Raw genomic sequence first — 12825 nt, 5'->3', positions numbered from 1 at the left:
ATATTAAAAACAGCATGTTCGTGATGTTGTAGTATGCCATTTTGAACAAATTGAGATTAAAAACTGACATACAGTGGGATTCATGTATAAAATACAATTGATTTTGAAAAATAACGAATTTTGATTTTGGTGGGCAAATAGAGCCCTCATCATACACAGTCCTTTCATAACCGATGAAAGGAAACCATCAGATTGCATGTAGTTTAATTTACAGACAGATTCAAAAGAAAAGAAACTGGATTCCATCAAACACATTTCAAGTCTCTTTACAAGTTATTTGACAATTTGATATATACATACGAATTGGTTATAGGTCTGAGAAGCCCTGGTGCAGTTTTCGGAGGATCAAGGATACATTCGGAGAAATCGGCTCCTAACTCCTCCTTAATTCTGCCGCAGTGACACACATCCTGTTCATATCGGGGATACATTGTCAAATCACTACACTCTGGTGGGGCATTCCCAGCCACTGAAAAATCAGTATGTAAAACTTCAAGTTTGTCGTATCATTTCTCATAATGAACAATCAGAGCTCCGTACTGGAGAGTAAGATAAGCTTGACATGCCTCACAACACTACATGAAAGCTTAAGTAACCTCCTATATCACTCAACTTTGTACAGTGAGTCAACATTCTGAACTAGTGAAACAGACAATAAAATAGAAAATCTCCTATTTGACCTTTGACCTACCTTTTGGCCTCCTTTGGCGGAATCTTTTACTTCCACAGCCCTGTAAACAGTTTGTCCATTCAGACCAATCAGTAAACAGGCACTCATCTTCACAAGCCACATAACATGGTTCCGCAATGGCTGGCATCTGACCAACGCTGGTCAGACAGTTATTAATCGGGCTCACTGTACCATCATTCAGGAGACAGGTCACATCTATAAACAGGAATATTACATTGAAATTAAACCAAATAAAACCCCCCACACATCGATAAACAGGAATATCACATTGAAATTAAACCAAACAAAACCTCGCATCTATAAACAGATATCTCATAGAAATTAAACCCCAAAAAAATCTCACATCTATAAACAGATATCACATAGAAATTAAACCCCCAAAATCTCACATCTATAAACAGGGATATCACATTGTAATCAAATGAAACAAGAGGTCCATGGGCCTAGAATCGCTCTTCTGATACATTGTAGAACAGGCAAAAATTCTCACTAACCAAGATTCATCAATTAACAAAGTTTGATGATGTTAAGTCAAATAGTACCTGAAAATTTAAATGTTAAATGGTGACCTACTTTTGGTCGACACACTGAAGACTCAAGATGCATCAAGTGACAAGTCAAGTAGTATTCAAATATAGCCGTCAAATTCCAAAAGAATGCCACAGTGACCTACTTTTTGGTCGACACACTCTGAAGACTCAAGATGCATCAACTGACAAAGTTTGATAATTGAAGTCAAATAGTATCTGAAATATTCAGATATAAACGTCAAATTCCAAAAGTAGGTTACAGTGACCTACTTTTTGGTCGACACACTCTGAAGACTCAAGACCCATCAACTGACAAAGTTTGATGATTGTAAGTCAAATAGTATCTGAAATATTCAAATATAGCCGTCAAAATCCAAAAATAGGTCACAGTGACCTACTTTTTAATCAACACACTCTGAAGACTCAACATGCATCAACTGACAAAGTTTGATGATCTTAGCTTTCATAATGTCCAAAATATGCATCTAAAATTGAAAATGTGAAATTTGAATGTCTGCAAAATTCAAAAAGTAGGTCACTGTGACCTACTTTTTTTAAAATAAATATGTTTTGAGGCCTCTAGACGCATCAAGTTACAAGGTTTGATGATTCTAAACCTCTTGATATCTGAAATAACAATCTAAAATGTATTCATAAATGATTAGCCATAAAATTCAGAAAGTAGGTCATGGTGACATACTTTTCATATGACGCAGTTCAACGTCCCATGATCCATATACTGACAACTTTTGATGATCATAGGCTCAAAAGTGTCCAAGATATGCATCAAAATCCATTTAATAATAATTACCTGCGAAATTCAAAAAGTAGGTCACCATGACCTACTTTTGAAACAACATGATATTAGGTCCTAAGATGCATCAACTGACAAAATTTGATGATCCTAGTCCTTATACTAAACAAAATATCAAAGTTTTAACAAAACAAAATTTAAGGTCAACCTTGAAGTGACCTTGAGACCACACCCTTTGCCCCAGGATGATGCCTTGAACTATTTTTATCTACAACCTATCCTCATCCTTATGCATAAGTTTGGTGATAATTTGCCCAGTGGTTCTTGAGAAGAAGATTTTTTAGGAACCACTACTTTTGTTTGCATTTTCCTAATTATCTCCCCTTGTTAGAGGGTCACAATACTAGTTTTATTACAAATCAAAGCCCTTGGGCCAAGGATACCCTGTGACAACTTTGACAAAAATTGGCAAAGGGGTTCTTGAGATATAGCACTTTTCCCAAAAACATTGACGCACACCACACGCCAGACATATGGCCATATGATTAGCTCTTTGAGCCTTCGGCTCAGAAGAGCTAAAAATCTTTATGAAGTAAGAGGCACTTTAAAACACAGTAAGTTTTTGCCTATCCTGTTCCACACATGAATACTTATTAGGTTGGTTAATCACTGTCTAAGGATATATATATATTGGGTTGATCAATCTCATAGCAAATTAATAATGAATTGAAAGAGAATCACTAAAAAAATAAAGGTATATAAATCATGTCTTAATTATTATGATAACGAAGCTTCTGTGAAACTGAGACATATAAGATGATTTAGAAATATGTTTGATAAAATTAAACTACAAAAGCACAAAGCATAAAAGAATAACAAATACATTTCCTGTTCAGAGAAGGAGAATGGTTTTGTGAGAACTTACTTCTGGCCTTCAGTCCTCGCCCACACTTCTCCTGTCTGTGTAGGATACACTCACTCCAGTTACCTTTGTTCCACCGGTACCGATTACAGACCGGAAGATCAAAACAAACTTTGATCTCCTTTAATAGGTTTGGGCACAGTGCTCCGCCATTTTTAGGGTGAATCAAGATGTAGCGTTGGCGACTTTTTGAAGGATTTGCAGAAGTGTTGGCTGAAATAAAACAGTAAATCTTATTACCCAACTGAAAAGTTCTCACTTATCCAAAACCATTAACTAACAGACTATGAAAAGTTTTGCATAACAATTTTACATTAGTGACAAGGTTAGTTTTACTCGATCTGCTGTTAGCAAAGGTTCAATAGGTGTAACAGAAGTACAGGTGACAGGTACTGATAACTTACCTAAGGTACAAGAGAAAGGTAAGAATGACTCACCTGAGGTACAGGAGAAAGGTAAGAATGACTTACCTGAGGTACAGGAGAAAGGTAAGAATGACTCACCTGAGGTACAAGAGAAAGGTAAGAATGACTTACCTAAGGTACAAGAGAAAGGTAAGAATGACTCACCTGAGGTACAGGAGAAAGGTAAGAATGACTTACCTAAGGTACAAGAGAAAGGTAAGAATGACTTACCTGAGGTACAGGAGAAAGGTAAGAATGACTTACCTGAGGTACAGGAGAAAGGTAAGAATGACTTACCTGAGGTACAGGAGAAAGGTAAGAATGACTCACCTGAGGTACAGGAGAAAGGTAAGAATGACTTACCTGAGGTACAGGAGAAGGTAAGAATGACTCACCTGAGGTACAGGAGAATGGTACACATGATTTACCTGAGGTACAGGTGGCAGAACATGGGGACCATGCAGACCACACAGAGATTTTACAATCTTCTGGACATGGCACTGTGCACACCTGCCTATCGGGAGGCTTCACCTCCATGGCACACCTGGTAAATCACATAAAAAATAAACAATACACAAAATCACAAACAATTCACGTGTTTTCATTTTGGTCACCTATCATTCTATTGTTTAAAACTTGGGGGCGGATTTTCTGAAAAGTGAAGTTACTGAACATGTCCAAACAGATATATTTTTAGTCTTGCATACTACGCCAAACTAGGACAAAAAGATGTTGAAGTTGGAATGATCTTCAAAAGCTTTAACCAGGTGGTTGACAAGTCTACTACATGTCACCAGAAGCATGAAAATTCGGATTTGTTACTTCGTTGTCTGATCTTTTTATCATTACATGTACATTTAAAACTGCCAAGCGACCCAGTATGTCTAACCCCCGAAACAACCCTGTATATTTTATACCTGTATTAAATGACCATCTGTCTGACGTAATCGCTTAAATTTTCTTTCCCATTTTGCTTGATTTCATATTACTTCACCTCTGTTAAACTCTTTTACATTGTATCTATTTATCTTTTACAACATTACAATATTCTTAAAATTCATGTACGTACCAATAATGAAAAATAGATATCATACGTGGAAGTTAACATACTACCTTGTCTCTATTTTAAAAATTACTCCCAACCTGAATTAAGAGACCACCTGTCAAACGTGACATTTTTTTCTTAAGACCGTTGAAAGGTCACTTAATACAAAACTGACTGTACACGAATTGTAACAGTAACAACATTTTAACTTACTTGATGTCCGAAACAGAAGTCCTGTTGTTGTAACAGCCCAGCATCCTGGCCTGTTCCCCTCTGCCGCACCCATCGAGTGGCTTATCCAGTTCACAGCGCCCCCAAGGCTCGGTCTGCCACCTGTATGTATCGCACTCAATCACCGTCGGACACTCCCCCCGCTCTGTAAGTGGGGCTTGACAGTTACCCACTGCAAAACACATCAAATAATCCACCATAACCAAGGGAAAGTTTGCAGGATACAAAAAGGCTATAGGTCGTAAACTTTTCTCACATGAAGGCTGTCGTCTTGCATTGCAATGGGTACATAAAGCCAATAGACAACAGAACTGAAGCAGGAATCGAGGTCATCTAACTCTGACATATAAATACAGGTTTCTTACCTTGTCCTGAAGCCTTTGCTAGAATGGTCCTGGTACGTTGTTTGATTGTGGGTCTCGGCATCATGTTGTTCTGACAAATCCTCGGGCACTCGGACCATTCACCCCACTCAGATACCACACAGTCGTTATCACAGGACACCACGCACTGAACCTGGGCCGGGGGCTGCTCCTTCAGCTCCAAGCACCTGCTGTCACTGACCCGGGTCTGTCAAGGTCATATAAACAGGATTAAGTATGGCCAAAATATCAGACTACTTTGTATACACAGTATATGTTAAAACAACAGTGTATATTGAAGAATGTCAAATCTACATGACAGATACTGTAGATCAGATAATTTTAATGTCTTCGATATTTAGCCGATTTTTAAACAAGTGCATCGTTTATGATTTATATGAATAGAAATTTTGGGTGCTTTTACTTTTGATAAATTTTCTTCATCCCCCTAGGAAGACAATATTTCCAGTCTTCAAAAAAATACCTGATATACGGTAATATAGTCAGCATGTTAAATCAAGATGGATCATCATACAATACAAATGACTGATCAGTATGTGGTTATATTTAAAATGACTTTGTACAGAGGAATCAAGAGGATTTTCATAATGAAAGTTAAATCTGAAGAATTACATGTTACAATGTAAAAAGTCAACTTACAAGGTTTCAAAAGAATCAGTAGACTTTCAATATCAATGTTATAGTAAAATCAGTAGACTTGCATCGTAGTTATGACAAGTTACTTACGTTGTTACGATTGAAGCAGTATACACTCTGATAAGCGACGCCCACACCACACGGTGGCTGCTGTGGCTGACACTCCCCTCGTGAGACTTTCCAAGTGTAACAGGGCTCGGGGTCACAGTTCTGAGTCTCACTCAAATGAGGACATGCCTGACCGCCTTGTGCAGGCTCTGTTCTTATCTGACGAGTTCTGTAGCGCTGTCCTGGGGAAAAATAACAGTCAAAATTAAGCCCAGAACTTACCCTCAAAGTACAATATATCTATCCAGATTAACTCCCACTGCATCCATTACAATATTTTCACTGGTCATTGCTCTTACTCATAGTTTCAAGGCCTAGGCACCTGATCCCACCTCTGGTATGTCCAGGGTTGGTGTTTGCCCTTCCCTTAATTTTGTATTCTTTATAGGATTTTTTAAGAGAGGGATCACTGTGATCTTCACTTGTTCCCTGGAGACTTTTTAACGTACATACCCGTTTTCTTATTGTTCCGACGTCTCCTGGCGTACATTTCACAGTCTGTAACTTTACATTCTGACCAGGGACTCCATATCGACACAGTACAATCCGCCTTACACTGTATCAGACAGGTCTGTGATGTCGACGGTCGTTTTTCACTGCATTTAGATTCATCAACAGGGGTCTGTTTTCTGTACTCTGTCCAAAAGAATGTAGATAATATCACATGTAAAGGGCATATGTACTATAATTATCTAAACCCTAACATAGTAAACTGATTGTATATATCAATTACTTGTGATGATTACAGTTTCTTTATTTGCAACGTATCTTGTGCAGTTGAATTTTAGCATCGAAAACATGGTTATCCCAAACATTGAAATCTTGAATACCATGGATATATCAAACATTGAAATCTTGAATATCATGGATATATCAAACATTGAAATCTTGAATATCATGGATATATCAAACATTGAAATCTTGAATATCATGGATATATCGAAGCACGTTGGAATCCCATCTACATTTTCTTTATGTATTTTAACCTCAGTATCTCGAGTCCCTGGATATCTTGTAAAGATTTTTCCTGGCCCCATCAAGTTTGAGATAAGGAGGTTCGACTGTACTTACAGAGATGACAATATACCGTATAGCAGAATTTTAGATAGGATTTAGTTTTGGCATTATTAGTGAGAGTGATGAAATTGTTAAAATTGAATATCGCTAATAATTTATGCTATACTGGAGGTAATAAGTACCTTTTCTGGAATTATAAAGTCACTAAAATTAGCTCGTGCTAAATTCCATGAGGATCTGGATTAGAATAGGTCCTCAGTACCCCTTGCTTGTCGTAAGAGGCAACTTAATGGGGCAGTCCTTCAGATGAGACCGTATAAAACCAAGGTCCCGTGTCACAGCATGTGTGGCACATTATATCCCTCCCTGCTCAAAAAGGCTGTAGGTGCCGATCATAGGCCGAAATTTTGCATCCCTTCACCAGCAATGGTGGCGTCTCCATATGAGCGAAAAATTCTCAAGTGCGACGTTAAACAATATACAACCAACCAACCAATTTTTATGGAAAAATCACTAAATTTGTTTCTTACTAAAAATTCCACTGATACGATATTCACTTGCTGTTCCAAACACAAATGTGTTCACATTAAAATTCAGCACAAACTTACTGCCATTGATATTTCATATGTCTGATTATGTGAATACTAAGCAAAGTTGAATGATTTTTTTTTGCCAATTGTAGACTGAGAGAACTAAACCCCATAACATATAAATTTTCTATTGACAAAATATTTTTACCAACTAAAGAAAAATTACAAGTCATTTATCACTGTAAATTAACTGCATAGAAAACTGCTCCAAAATATGTAAATGTTATCATTTCTCATAAAAGAAAAGGACGCAAAGATTGGGTTATTTGATTTTGAATGCCCCAGCCTACACTTAATTATCCCAACATCCTTGATACATCAATAGCATTAACATCAAACAATTAAATGCATCTTCACAAACATAAACAACTCCAAACATCAATGGCAGAGTATTAAGAACTGTTCTATGATATATCACCGTTCAATTCATAGCATTGCAGTGTTTTTTTAATCTCCGAAATATGGATTTCATCTTACAGCCTCCAGACACCAATTAGGATAATCATTAGATGAGGACCCATATAAAATTACATAATATCTTCTTCAACACTTCCATAGTAGAAGGAAAAATTAACGTTCCTGAATTATCACAATCATCTTAAAATGATAAATAACTTTCAGAATCGTATCTCTAATTTACCCTAATGAGGGGAACAATCGTTAAAATGAAATGTTTGAGAGCTAGACCATGACAATCAATTTGTGAACATGTGGAGTAATGTCCCCTGACTGTGGACACATTCTCCTCCTCATGTTCCCAAAAACAGTTACTTACATTGCATGTCTGGCCTTAACTTCAAACATACTACAATATGGATCAAATTTTGTTACAAAAATTTGTTATTTTGGTGTCTGAAGACAAGAGGCCCATGGACCTTAACAGTCACCTGAGTACATTTTTTGGTCTTCAGGAACCATTGTGTAACTGGTGTGCTTTTTATACTTCACACATTTAGTAGAAAACCCAATGCTCATAAAAATGCTCATCATTGTTAACTTGATATACAGGAAAAAAGAGGATATCTTAAAAACAAATCAATACATTTGTCAACAGTCCTATCCTGGGGTCAGACGTTACTCCTTAACCATGGGACATGAATTTCACAATTTTGATAGTGTTGGTCTTATTTGCTCATTATCATCAGTTTTTCTGCTGGATGTCCAGAAATACAGAAGATTTTTAATGAAATATAATGCACTCTCAATATATGATAATTTTTTTTGTCAACCTGGGCCTCAATCCAAGTTTCATGGATTTCAGAAATTTTGTGGAGCAAAGAGGGTTGACTGCAAGCTCAATATTTTAATCATACAGTTTAACTGCTAATGTCCAGAAGTAAACAATTTTTATAAACATAATGCATTTTTAATATATAATAAATTAGCCCCAAATGGGGCCTGAACCTATGGTAAATGAATTTTTAAAGTTTTCAAAGAGGGCTCATATTGCTCATTATAATCATGCAAACAGCTTGCCTGTTTGATGTACAAGAAAAAGTTTTCTATAATGCACTGCATTCAAATAAGACAGCACTAGGGCCGAACAATTTTGGTAAATAGCTCAATGACCACTATAATAACGCAAATCTTTTGCCTCCTTTTTATCCAGAAGTAAAGATTTTCTAAGATGTAATACACTTTTAAAATGTGACCAACTTAGCTCCACCCCGTGACATCAACCCTGAACCTAAGGGTCATGATTTTCAAAGTTTTCAGGAGAAAAGAAGATTACATTCATTTTGATATATATATACACACACACCAAAATTGCCATTCTAGAGAGGAAGCTGAAAATGATTAAGTTTATGACCAATGCACAACTAATGATGATGAATGAAAACAATAGCAACAGTTCATCTGAGTGACTCAGGTGACCTAGAAAGGCAGAAATCATGAGTTGCAAAAGGGGATGTATTAAACACACTCTAGCAAGGGCTGTGATGATCATCAGTGCCCCTAATTATCCGTGGAGAGGTTTAGAAGGGGTTCCAGAGAGTCAACAACCCCCCAAAGCAAGGAAAAACAATGTGATATAGAGTTTTACAACAAGAGGCCTACAGGCTTTAATGGTCTATGAGTATTTGTTAAAAGTATCACTTGTCCCAAGGACTATAGAATCTATATGAATTTTCCTGTTCTGCATGTCTTAGCTAAATTCTAATAGTCAGTAGCAGTATATAACAACAATTATTTCTAAAAACATGTATGACCCTGAAAGTGTTCATACTGATGACAGACTTTACATAGTACATGTATAATGAAACTGTGTATGTTACATTAACACTGTATGGTTATTTTGGAACCACCCTCGAGTCAGAACCTTGGAGTTGCGGAATTCACAATTTTGGTGCATCCCTTACTGCTTTTCCTAAATATGCATTTAGTCTTTATAAAGTATCAGCAAAATTAAAGAAGTCCTTTAAATGATAAAGATATTTGATCACTAAGACCATTAAAGACATTTAATCACTAAAACCATTTTGGCACCACCCTGGTACCAAAACCCCTACCCCTGGGATCATGAAATTTACAAATTTTGGTAAAGGGTTATCTGGTCATTCTAAATCATTTAGTTTCAATTTAGTATCATATAGCATTAAAGAACATGTTATTCAAATTTTTTACACATAAACACTATATATGCCAAGTTTGGCCCCACTCTGGACTCAGAACCTCTACCCTAAGGATCATGAAATTTGCAATTATGGTAGAGACATTCTTGCTCTACATGACTATTGCATTTATGTGCAGGTATAGAGAAGATCTTCAAATTTCTTTGGCAGTTTTTACCTGGCCCAAGGGCCCTGCGGGTGCAGGAGTACTGAAATTTACAATTTATGTCTCCCTTTTACAAAAGATGCTTCATACCAAATTTGAAAAGACTTAAAAGGGTAGTTATGAAGAAGAAGTTAAAACTGTTTCATTGTTATAACGCATGCCGAACAACACATGACGACAGAGGCAGACCAATAGCATTGAATAGGTCACCTGAGTGACTCAGGTGACCTAACAATAAAAGACAAAAATTTGTTTTGAGTGTGCTTCATTGTGTTGAAAGTTAGGTTTATTTGCACCTGGTTAAGAGGAGTCTGTGGTGTCAAAAAACAAAAGGTCAGAGTTCATGGCTGTTCACTTTATGGGAACTTACGATCTATTTGGACACAGATGACATGCCGATCCTGTATCCCCGTGTTACACTGTTTGTGGCCCTGGATTGGCTTACATTTTGACCAATCAGACATTGTCCACACAGTTCTGCAAAAAAATATCAACCACGATCAAATAATATAAAATGTTAAACCATCCCCTTATATGCCACTCAGGGAATAGTGTTTCAATGATATATATATTGACCTCTGATCATTCAACGATGAAGTTTACATGAAGATTCCAAATTTTGCATTTAAATTTGCATGAATTTTAAAAAGGTTAGATTCTTATAATGATAATGAATCATTGCAACTAGATAGTATTTCATGAAGCACATGTTTCTTTTAGTAACATTACACAGAGCCCCAGATGCACATCAAGCTAAGGCAGTACTGTCAACGATCCCCAAGCTTTGCAGGCAACTAACTACAGTAACCAACCATTAAGCACTTATCACCTTGGACAGTTGATCTTCTGGCTAGAACGCATTGGCTCGTACTGCTCAAGTGGTCCACATGGTTTGCCGTCCCCCAGGGGAATCTGGAGAACGTTTCGTTTTTTGTAGAGGTAGCCCGGCTTGATGTGGTGATTTTCAGTGACACAGGTCTGGTTGATGGTGGTCAGTCCCTGCCATGGCCCCAGGATACAGTCCTGACTAATGATGCACGACTGTCTGTAGGCTATTGGTTTGAACTTCCCAGTACATTTCCTAATCAAGAAATCATTAAATTTATAATTGATATAGTCATTACTGTAGATTATCAAGTGAATGCCACAAGTGACAGAAAAATTCAGATTTTTAAATATAACACTAAAAGCTTCCAGAACTCTTACAAAGTGAAATTTGACAAGTCATGGAATTCCGTAAGGAGCAATTAAATGTATGTACTCACGATAATTCTTCTCTCTGACCCCGAATGTTATAGCAGTCAAAGGATCGCTCTTGGTTTCCGATATGAGAATTACGTGGAATGCGTGAATTGAATGAATCTGTAAAGGCTTGACATGAAGTCCAGGGAGTAAATGATAGGAAATATTTACCAGTACAGTTGCTGCAGGGAGACATTTCGGAAAACGAAGGGCAGGGCTTGCCCCCACGATTATTTGGCACTATGATATCTCTAGTCCTACTCCTATTGAAGAACTGACACTCATTACAAGAGCTCCAATCTGAGAACTCTCCCACTACACAATTCTGAGGGCAGAGATACTCACACGATTGTCTTGAATTTGGTTTATTCAATTTGAAAGACGAGCACACTGAATCCTCCGTCTTTTCTCCATTATTCGTATACGCACAGTACACTTCACGAGTCTGAAAACCGCGATTTCTTGCACACCCTTTGTTTGATTGGTCTATTTGACACTCTGACCACATTCCTGAAACCCATTTAATACGGTAATCCCCGATGGGGTCACATTTCTTGTAACAGGACTGCATGTTATAGGGCTCATACCCTGCATCCTTACAAAGTGCTCGCGGGACAACTTGTACACGGGGGTGGAATTTCTCACACCAGACATTACGTCCCTGTGTACCACCAGACCCACAGCCATACTGCTTCTCACAATCTGACCACGCATCTGTGAAAAATACATAAAACTTATCAATATAGATAGTCAAATAATCTACAGATTTCTTGAAGAAGAAAAAACGTTTCCCTCATGTTAACTTGCACTGCCCCCTGGTGTTTTAGGCCTTTTGCTACCAACTACCTTATCCTTCACAAAATCCTTGGCAAGGACTGCAACACATTGTCTGGTACAAAGTCTGAGTTTTAAATAGCCTGGGCATGAAGTGCAATAAAAAGACAGATGGACAGACAGAAGGTTTGATGGACATACATAATTACCCCCAACTTTCTTTCCACTGTATAAAAAAGCAAGACCAAAGCCAAGTCTTAATGCAGACAAATTTGACCTTGACAGATATATATCTTTAACCTTGGGGTTTCAGTTCGCCAAATATGAAGTCTGTCATGTAGAGTTAAAAATAATCTATGTCCTATATTAGGATTGTGGAAACAGAAAAACAGACAGGCAGATAAAAAAACAACCACCCATGAACTCCAGTACTGATGAACATTAAAAGCAAGCAAGTCTATATGCTGATGTTAAGAAAGGCTTATAAGCAAAACTAGAAATTTTGTCAAATGCAATAGTACATATTGGAAATTATGCACATTCAGTTGATACCCTCCACATGTACTAAATACCCCCCTCCATCCTGATGACACTGAGGGCTTTCTTTATTTTGTACTGTATAGTGTATATATACATCTATATCACATTGAACTTTATATATTAAGATTTTAGAATTCAAATTTCTTCTTTTCCAGAAATGAAGTGTTCAAGAAACCAAAT

General features: G+C 37.1%; 1 protein-coding gene across 8 annotated transcripts in view; it reads right to left on the bottom strand.

The window, feature by feature from the left end:
* The window catches only part of LOC125683364 (thrombospondin type-1 domain-containing protein 7A-like), a 98891-nt gene that overhangs the window by 15880 nt on the left and 70186 nt on the right, over nucleotides 1-12825 (bottom strand). For all 8 annotated transcript variants that reach the window (XM_048924443.2, XM_056142388.1, XM_048924437.2 and 5 more), the window contains 11 exons: nucleotides 11355-12045; nucleotides 10919-11170; nucleotides 10460-10566; nucleotides 6158-6340; nucleotides 5687-5886; nucleotides 4943-5147; nucleotides 4560-4749; nucleotides 3730-3845; nucleotides 2901-3110; nucleotides 692-886; nucleotides 301-469 (listed from right to left, as the gene is read on the bottom strand). In XM_048924443.2, the coding sequence (XP_048780400.2) occupies nucleotides 301-469; nucleotides 692-886; nucleotides 2901-3110; nucleotides 3730-3845; nucleotides 4560-4749; nucleotides 4943-5147; nucleotides 5687-5886; nucleotides 6158-6340; nucleotides 10460-10566; nucleotides 10919-11170; nucleotides 11355-12045 (2518 nt within the window). The remainder of the gene's footprint in view (nucleotides 1-300; nucleotides 470-691; nucleotides 887-2900; nucleotides 3111-3729; nucleotides 3846-4559; nucleotides 4750-4942; nucleotides 5148-5686; nucleotides 5887-6157; nucleotides 6341-10459; nucleotides 10567-10918; nucleotides 11171-11354; nucleotides 12046-12825) is intronic.

The sequence above is a fragment of the Ostrea edulis genome, chromosome 6 (assembly GCF_947568905.1).
Source record: "Ostrea edulis chromosome 6, xbOstEdul1.1, whole genome shotgun sequence".
Classification (NCBI taxonomy): Eukaryota; Metazoa; Mollusca; class Bivalvia; order Ostreida; family Ostreidae; genus Ostrea; species Ostrea edulis.
The sequence above is the reverse complement of the archived record's forward strand: the minus strand, read 5'-3'. Positions and strand labels throughout refer to the sequence as shown.